Consider the following 23,748-nt stretch of genomic DNA (forward strand, 5'->3'; position numbering starts at 1 on the left):
ATTGATTTAGTAACAGAACACTTCCCTTATATCAGACAATGAAGAATTATGCATGTTAAATTTGTAGAGAAGGGGCCACCACCATTTAATGGGGACTACTTTAAAATTATTGTCACACAAAATGGATCCTTAAATGAGTTATTGTACAGGGTGCAGCAACATGAGTTCCTTTTTTGAAAGCATTTTGTGTTTGAAAAAAGGTAGTTTTGTTGCCGCACTCTGTATGTACAAAATATTTATCCTGTACTTTTTAAGGAAAAACTGTGAGGAAATGTAATCAAGAAACTTGAAAAAATATCAATGTGCCAAAATTCTGTTCAGTTTGGTTTGTGTAAGTGTCCAGGACTTGCATGATTCATGGGTTTCCTAAAATCAGCCTCCCCCCTTATTTTTTCCTAGTCTGGAATTCCTCCTTGCACATCAGGGCCGGCAGCAGCATCTGAGGTCCATTCCATATCCAGAGTGCCCAAATTGTGCTGTCTACAGACTTTCAGGATAGGCCAAGGATGCCTGGCCCACTGCAGTCTCCCTGGTTCTGCCCATCCCCCAAGTAAGGTTCAACATATCTACAGATGCCACTCACCCATGTAGGTCATATTCGTTAATTGCTCACATCAGAAATATCTACTTACCGAAAATATATCCAAGTGAAAGAGAAAAAAAAAGAGGTCCTGAAATTGCTCCTTGTGAAAACAATTATCCTTCAATTGGCCTTAAAAATATGATTCCAATTTAAATAAAATTAGCCAGAGTGATCAACTGAAAGCTGTTTGATAGGTGAGGTTTCATTTAATACTAAGCCTAAAGCCGTGCCATATTCACACATCAGGGTATTTTGGGAGTGGCAGTTCCTTATTCTCTGTGCCTCCTGTGATTTTTCAGGAATATCAGGAATATTTGAAATAAACCAAACGGCTTAGGCAAAGCTGAGGTTGCCCAGAGGCATAATCTAGAATTGGACCCAAGCCCTCCAATTAGTACTGTGCTCATTGGACCACCAACTCTAAAATACAATAAAGAATGAAAATGAGTTAATACTGCTCATACATGTACAGTAATAATGAACACTGCTTGCATGCAGGCAAGTTATACTTATTTCTTTGATTTTATTGTGCATTTCAATGCTTTGGGTCATCTCCAGCCATGTACACCTGAGAGTTTCATTATGTGTGCACATGTATGAGAAGGAAAAACTTCATCTCAAAATGAGTTCAATTCAACTCAAATTTATTCATCACAATATGGGTCCAGCTCCACTCAAGTTTTCATTTAAAAAGATGAGCTGGGCTCACTATCATGATTTGGGAAATTCTGCACATACTTTAGTCGAACGAAACATCATTTTGCAAAAGGCAATTGACAAAGGAATAATATATCAGGGTCAGGTCAATATTTTTTGACCCTGAAAGAACTCTGTGTAAGTTGTATATTTAATTGTCGGACAAAGGTGAAAGATATAAGGTATATATTTCATTTATGAATTTACTATTGTACCTGTATAATAAGCTATATAAGTAAATATGATATATCTGTTAGTAGTAAGGAGGAACTTAATTAAATTATTAATAGTTAAAAATTGAAATATAACCTACATAATAATAGCAATCAGTATTTATATGTAATAAACTCAAACCAAACAGACATGCAATCAGGCAAAATTTTTGATTTTAAGCAAGCAACTGTGCTGTATTCCTTGTTTATTAAACAATACAACTGTAATGTTATTGTAAATGTAGAGCACCAATAATAATGATAATTAATGAGCATGAAGAAATAAACGTTTCTGAATATGCAAATATCCAAACAGGCTCTAAGACTCAGTCCACGTCATGACTTAAAATTTCAGCAAAACGCTACCAAAAAGTTAAACTTCCAAAAGTTTTTCTCCAATTCATTTATGTTAAAGATTATGTGAGTACACTATTGTACAGTTATACTGCACAAGAAAATGAAGAAACTCAAATTCACTATAAGATGTAGTGAGCCAAAAGGTGATAATTCAGGCAGTTTTCAAACTGCTAAGAGAATGACTTGCATGTATATCAATCATTTGGCCAAAGACATTACTAAAGACTAACTGATTGAACACATAAAAAATAATATCAATGTTGTGTGTGAATCATGTGAATTAATTGCAGGGAAAAGTGCCCGTGGTGTCCCTAAGATTGGCATCGATTATGCTGATTATGTCAAACTTGTTAATCCTCTCCAGTAGCCAAATGGTGTCATTGTAAATAAATTCATTAAACCCAGAAATGATCAAGGGACTATATGGCTATATTCTTTGGCCAGAAATGGTTCAAATCGAACCAATCAAAGTACCTTAAAGACTTCACATTTAAACATCCAGTTTATGCGTTCCAAAATGAGAGTTCCTGAACTACTTTAATGTGATCACCAGCCTAATATTGTTTCCATCTCTAAACATTGGCTGAACCCAAATGTAATCAAGATTGAAATCTAATTTAAAGTACTTCGCCTCTCCACACACTGTTTTTATGTGGAAAGGCAAAGTATTTTAAATTTCATTTCAAAATGAAGAATTTCCATCAAGTGATGCCAGAAACTGTTTCATTTATTCAGTAATCAAGATTGTCAGCATTGAGGGTTTCCACTTGGTTTCATACTTTTATTGATCTGGATACAAAAATGGTCTATTGATATTTGTTAAAAATAACCTTAAGGTACATAATATTTGTGTTGAAAACCCAAGCAGAGAGACTGATTTTGAGTTTTTTTGGTTTGCTTTTGACATTTGGTGGTATAGATGTTTCTATTAAGTGTGTACACAGGTCACTTCAAGGCGACTTTTCTGTGTTCATGGACTTTTTTCAAGACTAAATGTTTTTACGACTTTGGATAATACTGTGGTGATTTTAATGTTGGATATGGCTCCTTCTCTGCTCAGAATTGTCATTTATTGGATACTCTAATAACTTTGAACTTAATCTCTTGCATAAATGAACCTTCGAGGGTTATTAATTCTTCCTCCACAATCATAGATAACATCTTCTTTAACACTGTACAAATTGAAAGTCCAACCTTGGATACATACTTCTCTGACCAGTAAGCTATGTTTTCAAAGTTCCTTTTCAATGATGACTTCAGCACTTTGCAAACGGGATCCAATACAAGCGGTGTTACTCTTTTTCAGCTCAATTGCATTCCCAATGCTTACTACAGGAGAAATCCTGGAAGTGCGTGTTTACAAATGATGTTTCTGATACTAAATGCAACAACTTCCATGACATGTTCTTGTTTTAATTGTTTAAATACATGTTTCCTTTTGGTGCCTCTAAAAACTACAGTCCCCCATAAAACAAAGTGTAAATGGGTTACTGAAGAAATTAAAGCTTCTTCCACTATTCTAACACATGATTTCAGTAATCTGAAATCAAATGATTATGTCACTGAGGACATAATCAGGGTCCCTTAAAAAGGAACACAATAAGTTGGTGACAAAGACTTAAAAGTAACTACAACATGAAAAGCTTAAACTCCTCTAACAATCGAGGTAAATTTGCATCAAAATTAATAAAATAGGCTACTTAGTACTCAGAATTTCAGATGTTGAGCTTAAATGCTCTCCTCAAAATAATGCTCTTGTTACCAACCAATATGATATTGCCAATCTGCTCAATGAAAATTTTCTCAATTCCATAGCCAGACTATTTGATTGTCAATCCATCAATTGAGATCTAATGGACTATTACAGGGTATGTCCCACCATACTCAAACAATTTTTCTCCATCCTGCAAATTACAACAAAATTGATGGAATTATTAAAAAAAATATTAAGAAGAACTCAGCTGGATATGATGATTTACCTCACTCTCTATTAAAAGAAGCTGAAAATCCTTCAGTAATCCATGTCATTACACATTTAGTCCATGAATATCTATCTTCAGGCATCTTCCCAAATAGGCTAAAGGCAGCCAAAGTTGACCTAATATTTAAATGAGATGACTATAGACATATTATATCCTGTTTTCTCCAAGCTACTTGAACAAGTAATGTATAATAGATTGTTGTGCTTCTTAAGTAAATTCAATAACCTCTTTGATTCTCAATTTGGTTTAATGAAAATAAATCAACAGGAGCAGCCAAAAATAAATTCAGTCATGGTATCCTACTTGAACTTGATAAAAATAATAAAGTTGTTGGTGTGTTCTATGACTTTGAAAAGGCTTTTGGCTCAGTTGACCATAAAGTATTTCTGAGGAAACTTAAGAATATTTTAATCCCTGGGATAGCCCACCAATGGCTAAAATTTTTTTTGAACAAGTAGATCACAATTATTTTAATTGTACCCAGCTGAATTGAAATCATTCATAAACTCAAATCCCTTGATGATCAAGAGAGGTGTTTCCCAAGGATCTATACTGGGTCCCCTACTTTTCCTTCTATATGTTAAGAACCTCCCTAATCATTTCGTCAATGGGTCCACGCATATGTATGTATACATATGATATAACTTTCTTAACCTCCAAGAACCTAAACCATACCATAGTGCAGAGGAATATTGACTCAATGAGTAAATGATGTGAAGACAATTTGACTTGACTTCCATCCTTGTACTCATTTACTTGAACTCGGCAAATTATGATATTCTGTGTCTTTCTGAACACTGGTTACATGAGCAAGAAAGTGATCTATATAAAATAACGGGATATACTCTTGGCTCAATCTACTGTAGAAAATCTTTCAAAAATGGTGGTGTATGCATCTATGTAAAAAACGATCTCTCGTATAAACGGTTGGATTTACATCGTTTTTGTATGGATCTACATCTTGAAATTGTTGCCATGTACCTTAAGGGAATGAGATTAATTGTGGCATCTATTTATCGTTCTCCTAATGGAGACTTTGATGTGTTCTGTGAACAGCTTGAGAAGGTTTTAACTTATCTTCAAAACTTTCATGCAACTATCGTTATAGGAACCGATTTAAATGTTGACATGGGTTGCCATTCAAGGAATCATACTCAGCTAGACATTCCTCTCAGGGGCTTTGATTTATATTGTGCCATTTTGGAACCGACTAGGTTGAATGCCTGTCTTGACAATGTAATAATAACTAATACTGATAAATCTGACTATATTCTCAAAGTCTTTGACCCCATGCTCTCTGATCATTTTGCTATCTCCTTTTCATGGCACCCTAAGCTGTGTGTTAATAGCTATAACAAAACTGTGTATGTTAGACAGATGACTGTCCACCATGTCTATGACTTCATAACGTTGCTTAATAATACTGACTGGGATGCCCTGCTGACCTATACTGATTGTGAAAGAAAGTTTGCAACTTTTTTTAGTCATTTCTTGCTATTGTTTGAATGTGCATTCCCAAAGAAATTAATTCAGCTGAAACAGAAGCCCAATCTACAGGCAAATTGGTTTAATATTGACCTTGAGAATAAGAGAAGGAATTTACTCAACTTATATAAACAGTATAAGCTATGTGGTAGTGATGATCTTAAAAAAGCCTATAATAACCAAAAGAAGGACTACTCTACTGAGTTAAGATTGGCTAAATGTCATGCCAATGTTAGCTACATTAATAGTGCATCCAACAAATGCGGAGAAGCCTGGACTATCATCAAAAAAGAAACAGGATTAAGTAAAAAGTCTGATGATGTTCCAATAGACTCTGAATCTTTTAATAACTACTTTATTAGTTCGGTTGACAATATTATAGCTGATATAAACAATATTAATCAAACCTCAGCTAACACTGCTAATAACCTATCATGTAATATCCCACCACCAATTCTACATTTAAATGGAAAGAAGTTTCTCAGATAGATATAATTAAAGTAGTGAAAAAGTTCAATAATTTTAATTGTAAAGATATGTTTGGGCTTTCAAATAATTCAATGAAATCTGTAATTGACTGGTTAGCATACCCTCTAGCCATTGTCATTATCTCTTGTCTCCAGTCTGGTTATTTTCCTGATCAGTTGAAGTTTTCCAAGGTCATTCCTATTCACAAACGTGGTGATATCAGTTCTCCAAACAATTATTGTACTATTACAATTATTTCTCCACTTGCAAAAATCATTGAATCAGTTGTATTTACCCAAATCCTGGACTATTTTGAATCTTTAAATCTATTTACACCGACTCCGTTTGGTTTCAGACCCAACAAATGTACAACTCAAGCTGTTGAATATGTTATAAAGCAAATAATTAAGGCTTTTGAAGGTAATCAATGTTTGGCTCTCTCACTTTGTGACCTCTCTTTGGCTTTTGACTGTGTTAATCACACAATTCTCATTAATAAGTTGAAATGTTATGGTTTTAAGAATACTGAACTAAAATTTATTTCTTCCTACTTATCCGATCGTAAGCAGTCAGTTTATGTAAATGGTAAACAGTCAAAACCATTAAATATTAAATATGGTGTGCCTCAGGACTCTGTGCTAGGACCTCTTTAATTTCTGGTCATGATTAATGACTTGTGCCCTAATATGTTTACTGACTGTGTCCTCTATGTGGATGATACTACTTTTCTACATAGTTCCCCCATCATTCTGATGCGATGAATAGAGTTCCTATTATACTTAAAAAGGCAGTGGATTGGTTTTCTGCCAACAATCTCCATATGAATCCCAATAAAACTCAGCATCTTCTATGTACTCTAAAATGTGCTACACCGGATACTGTCCCTGTGAAACTGCTGGGATTTTATTTTGACTCCAAGTTAACATGGAGTGCTCATATTCTACACATTAGGAAGAAACTTGCACGAGCCTTATTTCTGCTCCGGAAATTGAAATTATATGTGAGTAAGGACTACTTAATTAATGCCTACAATGCATTCTTTCACTCACATATTACTGATGGCATTAGACTTTGGGGGCATGCATCTGATATTAAGCTAATCTTTGTGATGCAGAATAAGGCAGTCCGTACCTTATCTAATTCATGTCCACTTGAACACTGTAGACCTCTCTTTTTAAATTTAAAAATTATGACTGTCTACAATTTATATATATTCTATTCATTTGTTCATGTAAAAGAAAATACGAGTATGTACTCCACTAGGGCTGACGTTCACAGCCATGACACCAGAGCAAAGTCTAATATGGATTTTCCATACTGTAGGCTAGACAGGACTTACAAAGTTGAAGGTCTACCTATCAAATTGTTTAATATGCTTCCAAAATCTGTAAAGTCAGCCTGCAATGTAGTGTCCTGCAGGGTGCTGCATGATTGGCCAATCCTTTATACTCAATAGAGGAGTATTAAGAGCTCGACTTTACTAGCCTAAAATTACAAGGTCTAGCGTGAGTAGAATACTAGGTGTATGCATGCAAATATTTTCAAATAAGTATTTTATGTGATTGTATATTGTGCTGTATACTATATTATCTATGAACAACTGCATGTTCCCAAATGACGACATCTACCATATGTGAATATGATTATAAGATGAATAAAGTATATTATTATTATTATTATCCATGTTTGCTAAGAACTCTGGATATGCTGGTGTGAAATTTTTGAAAGCACTACCAAGAAAATGAAGGGAAATGGATAATTTTTTGTTATTTAAGGCTTAACTACATTAATTCCCTTGTGATCATCAATGCTATACAGTTGATGAATTCATGTCCCTTTCCCCATGTAAATGATTTTCTTCATAAAAAGCTCTTGGACAGTACTGTTGTTACTGCTTCCCACTCCTGTTTTGGGGTTTCACTCTGTTTACTTACTAATATATTTATTTGTTTTTTTAAGATAAATGCTGACTCTGCAATGCCCACTCTGTGATGTCTGCAAAGAATATGCACAAACAATATGGTGTGTTCCATACTTGTTACAAACATGTCCAATAGGAATCAATATACATTGTTATTATTATTATTTTCAAGTGATTGAGCTTGATGGATGATTCTGTATTAGCCAAGAGCTATAATTTGTTGATGTCAATTCAGTTGGCTTACACCCCTAAAGTTGGATGTATTCCATTGAGTAGTGAGAGGAAGAGAGGGCACATGCACTTGCCTTGAGATGCATGACTGCTGCTAGGGTAAGTGACCAAAATGGGGGCTGGGGGGGAGGGAATTCAAGGTTGATAGACCATGAGAGCATTTCTATTGTAGAGTGGTGTTTGCAAGCCAACCTGTGTATACCATTGCTTCTCCTGCTTGGAGATCCTCAGCCCCATGTAAGTCATGGCAATATCACAGCTTTTTGTATCTCATACTGCCGGAATATGAAGGATAGCCTAAAATTAAGGAGAAATAAGTACCTTTCCGAATAGATGCTTCTCAGCCTCTTCCTGGATCTAGATCTCTCCCTGACTGTGAGCACTTTGGGTGAGAATGCTTTGTAGAACGATTTCTAGTTAGTTTTTAAAAATGAGATGAGAAAAGTCTCCTTTGACAAAATGATAGACTCATAGCCTCCATTTTGCACAAACATCTACAAGCTCTCACAAAGTTTTAGGGAAAGAAAAAAGCAAATAGCTTTTGTTACTTGAAGAAAAAACAAATCCCTGCTGGACCATGAGCATGACAATGATTTGCCTGGGTGTAACTCAAGATGTAGGCATTATGAGGTGTAACCCTGAAAAGGGAGTGCAAATAAGAAAATAATATAATTTGGAATTTATTACAAATTTCAAGATATTTTAAAATTAAATGAATAGAGTGGTTTATAAATTATTTTGAGTGAAATAAAGCAATTTAAATGGACTTTTCAACTCCCAGAGTAATATCAGGAGCTGAAATCAGGAGCAAGAGGGTATTTAAATTTCACACTTGGCAAACAATTTGCTGCAATCATGGAAGTGAGGCAAGGGCAGAGGCGATCCAAGATTTTCACTGGGCTACGAACCCCTCATTACCACAGTAAACAACCCAAAGGCTGGTTTTTTATACTATATGCAGGATATGGTAGAGCTCATACAGTAGTAAACCCTATGTGGCATTCGAAATACCCACATCATGGCAGGGGGGTTAATCCCTTTCTCTGAGCCTCCTGTGGTTTCCGAGGAAGATACGGTTCCCGTAAAATCATGCAGATTGGGTTGAACTGAGGGTGCACAGAGGTGTGCACCGGGACTCAAACCTGGGCCCTACAGTCATTAGCTCAGCACTCTACCTACTGGCCTACCATGCCCAGTGATACCTCATATGTAGCCCCTTTTGACATGCGATACTGATGACATGAGCTATATTTCTTTAACAATGAGTTAACTATAGATCCTTGTTATACAATTTAAAATACAGCTCTCTTTGCATTAACGCTTCATTTTTTTAAATACCTAACATTGAATTATTTTATTATCTAGAATATCCTCAGATCTCAGCATAATAATATAATTTATACATTATTTCCCTCAATTTCCTCCCTATAATATATATATTATTTCCCTCAATCTGCCCAAAACCTCAACTACAACTACTTAGGAAGAAATAAGGAGAGAAACTTTTCTGTTTTTGTAATTAATGTCAAGGACTCATTTTTTTGCAAAAAGCTTAAGTTTAATATTTCCACTTTCAGTAAGGAATTAGTAATACATTTTGTATCCTATTAGTAAAAATAAATATTGTTTCAACTCACCTCTTCACTCAATGAAACATAGATATAATTGTATCCAAGAAACCAATGGTATATGTTTGAAGATCATTTGGGGGCATTCTAACTTGTAAAACTTCAATAATGGTACCAATGTTTTATGAAGAAATTTTTTTTCCAGGAATTTACAGATTTTGAAAGGGGCTGAATATTAAGAGCGATGTAATCTTTCCTATAATTGAGTTACATCCCTGTCTGGATAAGGCTCTTGCCCCATGCAGAGTGAATGCGTTGGATTGCAATAACATGTGATATATGGTAAGAAATCATGGCGAAAGACCGAGGTAGTTTTTCACACCAGAAGAGATACATATTGGTAAATAATGCTGAAAAATTCAAGATCATTCTTATGAAAAATAAATAATGTAATAATAATGCCAAGCCTTTCAAGACTGCAGAAATTAAACATTAGTGGTACAGAAACCTTATCTTGAGATGATGTGACTGTGCCATTTGGCCTTAGGTGACTCAATAAATTAATCTGATGACTGCCTACCTGGGCAGTCTCAGAGGAATTGAAGCTTTTTATGTTCACCAGAGAGAAGTGCACCATCACTTGTGCCAAACACATCCCAAATGTGAAAAATGAAGTTAACTCTATTTTTGATGAGGTAGATCAACAGCAACCATTGCTAAATTTATTAACTGAGTCAAGGAGAGCGATTTAATCACAGGGAGAAGAAAAATGGCATGGTGAGAATACTTTCGGCAGAAATATTTTCGGTAACTGTAATATTTGGCATCAGATAATTTATTTAATGGCTTTTACATATGGAATTTTATGAAAGTGCTCACCCATATATATTTCAAGAGACATTTCGGTATGGGCATGCATGCTACCTGACCGGCATACAATGGCCTCCACCTACTTTTAATGATTTTTGGACCATGGACTATATTTTTCAAAAGTAAGTATTTCAAAGCAGAATGAGGAACTCTCCGACTGGAGCAGTGAATGTTGAAATGGTAGTAAATTTAAATGAATGAATAAAAAACAAGTTACTTGTACCAAATGATGCATGACAGTCATTAACCATATAAATTGATAATTGATTTATTGCATTACATCAGTTATGTATGCACTTTTAATACCAACTTTTCAATTCCTTTGATGGTGACAAATCATTATCAAAAGATGTGATGATCATTGAAATCGATCAATGAAACACAGCATGAATACATTCATTGAAATGAAACGACTTTGATCTCATCATTGTATGGAGATGTAAAATTACCATGAAAGCACCCAACCAGTGGTGCCCACCCATTTGGTGAGGAGGTGCAGCCATAAATCATCCTCTTGTGGTATGAGCGGCAGACATTGGGGGCGGGAAGGAAGAGGGGAGGAGAAAGAAGAGACAGGAGAAAGAGGGAAAAGGAAAGAGCAAAGCATTGTCTAATGATTAAAGATGAATATGGCAGTATTGGTGAGCATTGCATCACTTGATGAGCAGTAGTCACACTGATCAGATCCTGAAGCACCAAGGATTAGCGCTACTGTCACCAGCCAAGGAAAACACAACAATATTTTGGCCACATAAAACTAATCAATAATGTTTGTGATGCCATGAAATCCCATCATTTAAACTAATGATTACAGTGTTCATTCAGAAAATATTTCGTTGGAAATTAGATTCTTATCAATTCTTAGGTAACTATCTACATATTTGACAAACACTACATTATCACCCAACAAAAAAGGGATCAAGTTGATATGACAATTGAAGAGGTGCCTGAGGTAATGGACTGACTAACAGTATTTAGCGATTTGGCCAGGAAATAAAGAAACATGCGCATGTAAATTATTGATAAAGAAATTAAATAATTTATCTTGGCCAATAAAACTAAAAAATATATGGCTAAAAGAAAACTGTCAGTGCAAGCTATTGTGCCATCAAAAATTGGTAGTATAAGAATTCTGCTGTCTATTTCAAACATTATGGTGATCAACCAAATTCCAATACATATCAGACAGGTAAATAAATATATAGCTGAGACATGACCATACATAATCATACATATGTGTTGGGAATGCAGAGGAACTACCTTTGAGAGATGAATTTTGAAAACAAGTCAGGGTTCAACTTCCAGCAGAATTGGTTGCAGACACAGATTATTCCCCAATAATATGCCATTCAACCTTGATGAGTGGTCTCAAAAGATGCATTGCTCTCCTCAATAGAGATCTATTAAATATTTATCTATAAGACTTCAGTAAGTTTCCAATTAAAGACATTTTACATACAAAATATATATGTTCAGGCAGAGGTTGCAAGGATTTGTCCTGCTACATTTACCCTCTCCACTATGACTGGGACTTAGGAGAAATTAAATAATGGCATATAATCAAGGAACATGTGTGTCTGACTTGGACTAGAAGAGTGGACCCAAAAAAGTCATACCAACTATTACATTAGAGCAGACAAATGTGATTTGAAAAAAACAAATGTAGAATGAAAAGGTTTCCTATTACATCTTGCTGATAAGAAAGATAATCTTTGGTACACTTTAGTGATACATACTAAAGACATAATTTCAAAACCATAGGATTTGAAACAGATACTATGCTTAATTACAAAGATCAAAACTTTCACTACACAAGTACTTGACCACTAGTTGCATTTCAGTTGTAAATATAAATTATACTTTTCAAATATTTCAAACTTTTCCTAAACATGCAAGGACTGACTAAATGTTCACCTGCATCTGTTTTTTTTAGAAAAATGGTATTCTCCAAACAGTGTGATGATGATAGCCATATGTTTTACAAACATTCACACAAACAGTTATTAGAGCTATGTACAGGTTACAGGCATGGCACATGTTTCTGAAAATATGCTAATGTCTAGGAGTACTCTTTGGGTCATTTAACAGATGATAATATTCCACAACTTTATCAATTACTGATATTTTCTTACACGAACATAGCTGATAAAACTGTCCAGTTGAGAAAATAATCTCTTTTACCCTTTTAAGGTTATTAATTCACCTGCTATTCCCCTTAATGCGAACAAGAGTGAAGAATTATCACATCCAGGAATTACTTTATTTTAGGTCAAGTCTATATCTCCAATTTAAAATATGTCTTCTTATCCATAATTAAGGTATGCTTATCCATACCAGTTAGCATAACAATGACCAAAATATCTGAGCGCCTCCTCTCTGTACACTACAACAGCTGGAAACTTTGATATTTCCATGGACTAGTGCTCGAGTCATTGTACTCCAGGCAGTCAGCTGACATCATCACTGGAGTTGTCCTTGGCCCAGGAGAGTCGATTGCTTCTTGATCATCCAAACCTCCCACCTATATTTTTGTTTTTAAGAAATGAAGAACTTAGAATTCTTGGATGAAATGCTAAAGCATACATTTTCCTCAAGATTGTTCTTGGCAGATTCTCTTTGGTTTTTTGAGTTAGGTGGTATATTTTCCATTTATTTGCCATGTGAAAAATAGAATGGATTGACAAACTGAGGATAAACAAAATGGATTTAACTTGATTGATTGCATATCCAGGTGTAACCTGGATTCAGATTTATCATTTACTTTTGACCTTGACAGTTTTCTCGGACAAATGCAGGTACAGGATTTAGATTGTGATTGTTTGATCATCTCAGCAAATGCCCAAGTTGTTCACCAATTGAGACTTCCTTATGTATTTTTCACTAGCATATGTCTCTATCAATTTGACAAAAAAGGCACATATTTGATGAAACTCTTTTTCTAATACAAACATTTCAATATTATTCCATGCATGTCATATTTCCATTAATTGTAGCCAATTATACAGTCTATGATCTAAAAAAATATAATAGTATATATGAGAGAGCTAAGAAGTAGAATGTGAACATAGGTTTAATTTTATTAGTGATAAAGATTGAAGATACTAAGAATTACCAATGAGCAATTTTAGAGCATGCAACTAATACTACCATTCCTGCTACTAAATGATTAATTGGATGAAGGTCAGTTTGGCTTTGGGAATTACACAGAAGCAGTGCTGAGAGCACTGAAAGAATAACTCGTAATAACATTCTGCATTTGCTTATAAGGTGAAAGGTTTGGCGTAAAGCAAATCACAGGTGAAACAACATACAATAGCAAAAATGAAATAAATCCCAATCGTACAATCTATATGCCTATAGAGTTTAATAGTACGGGGAATATTCCAGAGACTTGGTTTGGCAAAATGGCCATTTTGATCATGGGAACTTCTTTCTATGAAGGTGAGATCTCAGTCCTTTTTCAAACATATTGACTGTTCGAGATTTCACAGATAGTAGGAGTTTATCATGAATCCTAAATGCCACATTAAATATGCCTTGGTAACTGTTTGCCAGTCTGCAATCCTTTCTATGAACATCAAATTTATCATGATTGTCAAAGTCATCTCAATGTTCATCAGTCACAAATTGAATGTTATTTAATCTCAATGAATTATGCAGTGTAAGATTTACAAACTTGGAAAAGGTAGGTTTACATAAGGTTTGAATAATGACCAACCTTGAGACCAGTACAGTACTCTGAAAATTGCCTTAACAGCCATCTTTTGAATTAAAAATTTCTTTTTTTGAATAAGGTGGCTGGCCTCAGGAGAAGGTGCCCTAAAATAAATGGCTCTGCTATTTAGTGAAATCTAACATTTTAAAAAGAAATCGCACAGTGGCAGGCTTCATCTAGTGGATGTATTCCATTATTGGAAAAGGAATAAATGAAACACTTGTCATTCCCTAATATGTATTCATTCGGAAATGCAAATCATTTGACATGCCTGTGAACAACCTTCAGCCAGAGAGGTGTGGATCGGGTCAATGGATGTGTGGGAATGAGAGTGGTGCATTGGTGAATTTATACCATCAAAAACCTTTGTCAAGGCATAAAATATCCCAATGGTGAGGAGGACCATATACTGTAAATACTGTTCAGCGGCTGAAAACAGGCAGATAAAGTGGACTTACTATTTGTATAAAATCCATGTTGAGAATCATTACAGTGCAACTGATGATCGAGAAATGTCATCATTCTATTATAAAATGGATTCTTCAAAAATATAAGAAAAGACGAAGAACATGGGAATTGGATGGTTCTCATATACATCATTGGAGTCAATCGTCTTTTTAACGAGAATCATAAGAGCCAGTTTGAGAACACTTGGAGGCATCATTGCTGAAAAGATGCATTTATGATATTGAATGATAGATATGCAATGATGTGAACAACTGCTTCTATAATGATGTAGGGATTACACCTTAACCATGTGACCATTTGTTATTTTGGTCTATAAATATTTTTATTCATTCATTGAGGTCTTTTGACTGTAGAAAAAATGTGTTAAGAGCCGAAAAGGTTATGATAAATACTCTTACACAAATAGGAATATGCTTGCTGTATAATATTATATATGTATATTACAACTAAAAGCATGCAGTGTAGATATAAGTAAATAATAAGCAATGTGTTAAGCAATAAGTAAAAACAATAAGTAATAAGGCACTGTGTCAGGCATTACTTGGTGGAAGTCTTTCATAGAAATGAATTAAGACCAACTTTGCCAATTCCACTAAACTTTATATTTTTCATGACCATGGATTCATTGCAAGGCAGCATCATCAGGTGATGTTGAAGATGATAACCTGATGATGCTGCCTTGCAATGGATCCATGGTCATGAAAAATATAAAGTTTAGTGGAATTGGCAAAGTTGGTCTTAATTCATTTACAATAAGTAATAAGCCATAAGTGTATCAATAAATGGTAAGAAATGCAATAAATGTACTAAAATGTAATCAGTGCATATCAAATAGGATCATACTGTAGCATAAAGCACAGAGTTAATGTGGAGCAAGATAATTAGCAAATCATAAGCAGATACCAAAGCAACAATGACAAAATGTTAAAAGAAATATAACGGTAGACATACGTAAGAGGAATAAGCACATGTAGGCACCCTCAACATGTAACAACTGCATTGCATTCCATAATTGCAATAAACATGGCACATTCCTTGAATGAATGAGCCATGAAATCGAATTGAATCCAAAATTAAGGCTTTATGCTGGCTGGAGAATTCATTTGATGATTGGCACCAGCAGGTACGCACAACCGGATGATGCCACCTTAACTATCAATGTGTCAATAATATAGTATGGGTGGCCTCCAGAGTAGGGATGAATGGCAGGTGAGTGGAGGTGGTTAGGAGGGATAGGACATCATTTCTTGTGTCACTAGGACATAGTGAAAGTGCCCCCAACATCCAGCTGGTGCTAATTGTCAAAGGATTCTCCACTAAGCAATGGAGCCCCATCAGCCACCACTTTCCCTTTTAAATCCTCTCCCATCCCCCATTTCAACCCCCTTCTTCCCCACGCAATTATTGTCATGTGATGAGATGAGGATAATTTGGATCTGAGCATGCTTAAATGTTGGATAAATAGAGAGGGTGATAGGGGAATTTAAATCAAATAAGGCTATCAGGAAAGTAATAGCCAAGCAGAATGTTTAAGCGTTTATGAAAACGAGGGAGGAAGAGATTTAATGTAAAAATTAGTTGCATGTATCACAGAGGATTATAGACAGAGGATTTTTTTTGATCAGTGGTAGTAGCATCCCAAAAGGGGGAAACACTGCCCTAGGTGAGGGATGCAGAACAATAAGTTCGATTCCACATGCAGCTTAATTGTTTCTCAATATCATTAATGAGAGGATGGAGAGCAGGGCGCAAATGATTAATTAAAGGATGATCAATTTGGGTTCAGGGAGTAGAGAGGAATGTGGGACGCCATGGCTGTGATGACATCACTAACAGAGAGGAATATAGAATACAAACAGAATGTAACTGTCTGTTTTGTAGATTTTGTAAAGGCATTTGATAGAATAAATAGGGAAAAACTATTAAATGTATTAAGGAAAATAGGAATCAAATAGTCGGAGAGGGGATTTATCTGCAGTATGTACATGTCTCAGATTATTCAGTTGCCAGAGACGGAGGGAGTGCCTGGGTAGGCAGTGTTAGAACGAAGGGTAAGACACCAAGGCACATGGGTGTGCCTTGTCACCTATTATTTTCAATATATATATGCACATATTATATATATATATATATATATATATATATATATATATATATATATATATATATATATATATATATATATGATGAGGACGGATTAAATTGGAGAATGTTAAGCGAGAGATGGGCAGGGGAAATATAGATATTTTAGGTCTATGCGAGGTGAGATGGAAAGATAGCGGGGATTACTGGAGTGATAAGTATAGAATAATATATAGCGGTAGGGACGAGAGCCAACGAGGGGTTGCCATAGTATTAAATGAAGAGGTAGGAAGAAGCGTAGTCAACATAGAGCAGGTAATGGATAGAATACTACTAGTGGAGATAAAAGCAGAACCGACGAACTTGGTTATTATTCGGGTATACATGCCACCGAGCAACCATAAAGAAGAGGAGGTCGATAGGATATACGATCAGTTAGAGGACATAATCGCGTGTGTTCCTGCAGGGAAACATTTGATAGTGATAAGAGATTGGAATACAACAATAGCTAAAGGAAGAGATGGCGATGAGGTGCGGGACTTCAGTTTGGATACGAGGAATGACCGTGGGGAGAAAGCAGTTGAGTTTTGCAGGAGACAGGGCTTAGTTATCACCAACACTTTGTTTAGACACCACAAAAGACGCAGGTATACATGGAAAATGCCAGGTGACTCAGTAAGGTATCAGCTAGATTATATCCTGGTTAGACACAGGTTTAGGAACAGTGTGATAAATTCGCACAGCTTCCCGGGAGCGGATGCGGACTCTGACCACAATTTAGTGGTTATGAAATGTAGCGTCCGTTGTATAAACTGGCAAATACCTCCTGATTGTATTCTATATTCCTCTTGATTAGTGATCTCATTACTGCAATGGCATCACGCGTACCTCTCCCCTTCCTAAATCCAAAATGATCATCCCCTAAGTAATCATTTGCCATTCTCTATAACCTTTTGTTGATGATTCTGAGTGTAACTTAGCTGGGTGGGATATCAAACTAATTCTCTTGTAGTCCTCACATGATGTAGCCTTGACCTTTTTCGGAATAGGAACTAACACTGATCTCACAAAGTCTTCTGGCCAGATTCCTTCCTCATAGATACTACGAATCAGCTGATATAGCCTCCTCCTCCCACATTTTCCTAAAGCTTTTAGTAGTTCCGCAAGAATGTTATCCACCCCCATGGCCTTATTTAGCTTCATCTCCCTTAATGCCCTTTCTATCTCATCATCAAGTATGCCTGAACCTAAGCTATCTTCCTCTACGTCATGTTCCTTTTCTATGTCTAGCTCTGTTGGTCTAAGTTCTTTACTATACAGTTCTTCTATGTATTCCTTCAATCCCTCCTGGATCTTCTCTGCATCAACTATTACCCTACCTTAGTTATCTCCCACTGTTAGCACAGATCCTCCATTCTTACTTCTTGTCAGTGATTAAACCTTGCTGAACAGTGCACCAATTTCACTCTTCCTCTGCAAACTTTCCTTATCCTTGCACTGGGTTTTTCATCATAATACACCATTTGCATATGAGTCAAATAATCCTCAATGTAGCCTGGCTATGGCAGATAGAAAATATGATTTAAGCATAAGAATTTTCAATAAATTATTAATATTATCCCACTATCTCATCTCAATATCTCAAGTTCCCATGATCTATGAGTTTAGGCTCTTGGGCTCCAATGGGCAGGTGACTCTTGGTGTTGTGTATCTCATAATACATTTAATTCATGTTCATCAGCCACTTAATTAATGTATTTAATAAGCCATCGTGCTTTAGAGCTACAGAAGGAGCATAATTGGGGGGTCAGGGGAGTATTGTCAATGTTGTTCAATGATGACTGTTAGTCCATCAAAACTGATGTAACATCACTGTTCTAAAAGTAAGTTTGTCTGACAATTATTTAGCTCCAAAAACAATATGCTACATGATTATCCTCACAAAACTGTATAAATATTTTCATAATCTTTTCTTTAGATCTTTGTGGATACTCATCATGGGGTGTCTGCTAATTGCAAAAGTTTATAAGCCGAACACAGTTCTTCCACTGTCCAAATAATATTAATAATAATTTTTTATTGGTCTGGAGATTAAACCATGTATTTTATGCATGGAATACTACACACCAAAATTATAAAGTTACAAAACAGCAATACCAGTTAAACATGGTAACACCTACAAGAGCATAGAGAAAAATTACAAATATTGCTCAGGAGAAACTCCTAGATCAAGTAAATAAGGAAATGACATAGCAATTTCCTGAGGTTGATTTTGAAGAGCAATATCTTAAGAATTACTTCAAGTTCATCACTCAATTTGTGGAAGAGCATTAATCCTATGGGATTTCGTATTATTGTAGCTGCAATAATGTCTGCAAAAGCCATCCTGGTATCTAGTGTCTCAAGGTTGTGAACTTTATTTTTGTTGGTTGGTTGGTTGTGAACTTTATTATTTTTTTACATTAAATGATGAAAAATTGTTTTTAACTTGAGTTAACCATGTGAAGATACATATATGTAAATGCAGGGCACAAGTAGTGCATTATATTTTTGAAAACAAGGTGACAGGGTGTTTATTGGCAAATATTCATCAGATTGTTAGCCAACAGACTCATTTTACAATAGACTCTTTTTTGAATTTTAAGTTATTCACTAATGGGTTAGAGGTATACCAGAACAAAATACCATTTATAATTTGAGAGAAAAGATCTCTAATGATCAATTATAACCTACAAATCTACAGATACTGTAGTCCTAATCGTCTTTAAAGTTAACTAATAGTGTTGGGGGGGGTCGTTATGTGAGGTCTTTAGTTATTCCAGACATGTAAATTGATTATCAACAACAATTCTATTAAGTTAAGAGGAAGATATTTCTGGAGTAAATATCTTTCCAAGATCAACATGATAGTTCATATTTATTTTATAATGATTAAAAAATTAAACAAGGCTAGACTTTTCACTTTTGAGATTTAATGAGCTTTATTGGTACCATGTAAGTACCACTTAGTTGCTCTACGACACTTCTCCTAGTGCCATTAGATGTGCAATGAAAGGGGCTGTGAGAATAACACCTGTGTCATCTGCCTTTCAAATAAGGCTGGAAAAATAGATCGGATTATCTATCATATCGAAAAATCATTTCTTGCAGATTATTAATTTAAAATAGAAAAAACAGACCAAGAAGAGAACTCTGTGTAGCACTCAGTGTAGAGACAATTTGAGTGGTAGGTATTTAAACCTATAGTCAGCAACTTCAAATAACTGTGTGATATTTTTTATGTAAGACTCAATACAATTATTGTCTGAGGCTCCTTTGATGCCAATGCTTCTTAGTTTTGACATTAGAAACTTATGATTTACACAATCGAAGGCTTTTGGCAAATCAAAAAATAATTCCAGTGGTTCTTCTTTCTGGTCAAGTGCCAGTGGTAGAACATGGTCAATCACTTGGAATATAGTATAGCTAAGGAGGAGGTTGACCTTGCTATTCTGAAGCCATGTTGAAGAGGTGGTAGTAAAGGGAGTGGTGCTTCAAGGTTCATTAGCCTGTTATAAAAATATATTAATATTTTTACTGAACTGGGAAATGGACTTATTATTCAATGTCTGCTTGCTTCCCTTGGTTTTATACAGGAAAATAATCTTCAGCAGAAATGGAAAAGTATCTAGTCTGAAGGACTCATTTATTATAAAACTACAAAAATATTTATTTATTTGGATTTGCAGTCAACTTTTTTCATTATTACACCATTACAGGATCATTACTTATGGTTAATGGTAAAGGAGAGTTAATTTATTATAAGACCCATTATAATTTTTACTACATGTGTCGTGCCCGGCAGCGGGGGAGGCAAGGCTTCCGTGGTCGTCATCCCACGAAACCCTTGCAAGGGAAAACCAGCAGCAGCAGGACAGAAGACGCAGGAGAAGAAGACCAAATTAGTTAGTATAGGAACGTGGAATATTAGGACAAGGATGAGGACAGGGAAATTGGAGAATGTTAAGCGAGAGATGGAAAGGGGAAATATAGATATTTTAGGTCTATGCGAGGTGAGATGGAAGGATAGCGGGGATTACTGGAGTGATAAGTATAGAATAATATACAGCGGTGGGGACGAGAGCCAACGAGGGGTTGCCATAGTATCAAATGAAGAGGTAGGAATAAGCGTAGTCAACATAGAGCAGTTAACGGTTAGATTATTACTAGTAGATATAAAAGCAGAACCGACGAACTTGGTTATTATTCAGGTATACATGCCACCGAACAACCATGAGGAAGAAGAGGTCGATAGGATATACGATCAGTTAGAGGACATAATCGCGTGTGTTCCTGCAGGGAAACATTTGGTAGCGATGGGGGATTGGAATGCGACGGTAGGCGAAGGAAGAGATGGTGATGAGGTGGGGGACTACGGTTTAGGCACGAGGAATGACCGCAGGGAGAAAGCAGTTGAGTTCTGCAGGAGACAGGGGTTAGTCATCACCAACACTTGGTTTAGACACCACAAAAGACGCAGGTATACATGGAAAATGCCAGGTGACTCAGGAAGATATCAGCTAGATTATATCCTGGTTAGACACAGGTTTAGGAACAGTGTGATAAATTCGCACAGCTTCCCGGGAGCGGATGCGGACTCTGACCACAATTTAGTTGTTATGAAATGTAGCGTACGTTTCTCAGGTGCGAAAGGGCAACGGGGAGTCCGGTTGGGTAGTGTAAGGAAGAGGTGTAAGGCAGGGTTGCCCATTATAACCGTTGCTGTTCAACCTGTATGCAGAGGAAATGATCAGAGAGGCATGTGAAGAAGTAGAGGTAGGAATGAAAGCGGGCGGGTAATTTGTAAAATCAGTTAGGTTTGCTGATGACCGTATGGGATGAGAATAAATATAAATAAAACAAAGACTATGCGGTTTTCTAGAAATAAAAAGGCTGGGGGAGGGCCACCCTCCGTGCGTGCCTAATGGTAGTTCAAGGCCGTGCTAAACTCGCTCGAGGGGAGAAAGGCTACTTCCACTCTTCGTTTCGTTGATGGGGCGACGTTTAAGTCCTATTTGAAGTACTTACACTATTATTAACTAAAATATGAATTCATATTTTTCTTATGGAGATCTACGCGCTCTGTGGAAAATTCGTAGGTAAACATTCCAGTGGATATCACTTGAGAGTTTAAGCATGTAAATGAAAATAATATGAACTATTTATCATTTGTTTATCAATCAAAGATAAGATTTGAAATGACAGTCTCCACTGGTTCCCAGTGACTGGAAACAACTAGCGTGACACCAATACTCTGTGGGTTCCAAAAATCCTCTTAGCTACCAAATAATTTAGCTTAAAATGAATTAGGGGTCAGTTCTTGAGATGCACACAGTAAATCACTTAATGTGAATCAGATTGAATTCGGACGGTAATTTTTGTAAGAGATTCGAAAACAACAGGAGAAAAGACCCCGTTAAATATTAGAACAACCCTAATGGCAAGGAAACATGCCTGCACTGATAGTTAAATACCGAGGTTTGAAGAACAAACTCGCCGAATGTCTTCACATCACTCCGAGCACAGGCGGAGATTTAATTGTTGTAACACAAAGCTGGTTATTCGCTCATTTTGCCGACAGTGATTTTTCCCCAAACCCTTTTCCGTTACCATTCGCGGAAGAGTAAATATAATCGGGGGCGATGTCTTCATTGTGGTTGAAAACTCTTGCGTCAGCAGGCCTGGGATTATTCCAGAAAACGGTTTGGAAAGTGTATGTTTTGGAAAACATGGAAATTGCCAGGTGATCAAAAAGGTATCGGTTAGATTATTTTCTTGTTAGACACAGGTTTGGGAACAGTGTGATAAATTCGCACAGCTTCCCGGGAGAGGATGCGGACTCCGACGACCATTTAGTTGAATGTAGTATTAATAGTTATGAAATGTAGCGTCCGTTTCAAAAAGATAAGGCAGGGGCGGCGAGTTAGAAAATGGAATGTAGAAGCATTAAATGGGTTGAAAAGGAAGGAATAAAAACAGGCGGTAGAGAAAATCATGGAGGATCGTAAAGGGCTTAGTACTATCGAACAAAAATGGGAAACGATCAAGAAAGGGTTGTCTAAAGCCACAAAAGACACTATTGGAACCGTTAACGCTAAAAGGACTAGGAAAACATGGATCACGGATGAGATGATTACAAAGATGGATGAGCGGCGAAAATGGAAGAATATAAATACAGAATTAGGCAAAATGAAGTACAAAGAATTGAACAATAAATTAAGGCGGGCAACAAATAAAGCAAAGGAAGCATGGTGGAAGACACAGTGCGAGGATATGGAAAGTCTGCAGGGGAAGGGTGAAATCGGTGCGCTGTACAGCAAAGTTAAATAGTTATTGGGAAGTAAGAAAGGAAGAGAGCTATGCTAACAGTTAGAGATAAGGCGGGTAAGGTAATAGTTGACGCAGGAAAGATCCAAGAGAGATGGAAGGAGTATATAGAAGAACTGTATAGTAAAGAACTCAGATCAACAAAGTTAGACATTGAAAAAGAAAATGACGTAGAGGAAGAAAGCTTAGGTCCAGGCATACTAGACAATGAGATAGAAAGGGCATTAAGGGAGATGAAACTAATTGAGGCCGTGGGGGTAGATAACATTCCCGTGGAACTTTTAAAATGCTTGGGAAAATGTGGGAGGAAGAGGCTAAATGGGCTGATCCGTAGTATTTATGAGGAGGGAATATGGCTGGAAGACTTTTTGAGATCCGTTTTAGTTCCTATTCCGAAAAAGGTAAAGGCCACGTCATGTGAGGACTATAGGACAATTAGTTTGATATACCACGCTGCTAAAGTTGTTCTCAGGATCATAAACAAAAGGATAGAGAGTAGGGCAAGTGATTACTTAGGGGATGATCAGTTTGGGTTTAGGAAGGGGAAAGGTTCGCGTGATGCCATTGCAGTAATGAGATTATTAATCCAGTGGAATATAGAACACAACCAGGAGGTATTTGCCTGTTTCGTAGATTTCGAAAAAGCGTTTGATAGGGTGAATTGGGAAAAACTAATGAGTATATTGCAGAAAATAGGAATAGATTGGAGGGAAAGGAGGCCAATCCGCAACCTTACATGTCTCA

At 36.2% G+C, this 23,748-nt stretch overlaps 1 protein-coding gene across 1 annotated transcript in view; it reads right to left on the reverse strand.

Annotated features, from left to right (window-relative positions):
- Positions 1–12,036: 12,036 nt before the first annotated feature.
- The window catches only part of LOC139695042 (homeobox protein OTX2-like), a 102,960-nt gene continuing 91,248 nt past the window's right edge, over positions 12,037–23,748 (reverse strand). The window contains exon 4 of the mRNA XM_071593634.1: positions 12,037–12,894. Coding sequence (XP_071449735.1) covers positions 12,757–12,894 — 138 coding nt within the window. The 3' untranslated portion in view covers positions 12,037–12,756. The remainder of the gene's footprint in view (positions 12,895–23,748) is intronic.

The sequence above is a fragment of the Hetaerina americana genome, unplaced genomic scaffold, assembly GCF_022747635.1.
Source record: "Hetaerina americana unplaced genomic scaffold, ioHetAmer1.1.p SCAF_6, whole genome shotgun sequence".
Taxonomy (NCBI): domain Eukaryota; kingdom Metazoa; phylum Arthropoda; class Insecta; order Odonata; family Calopterygidae; genus Hetaerina; species Hetaerina americana.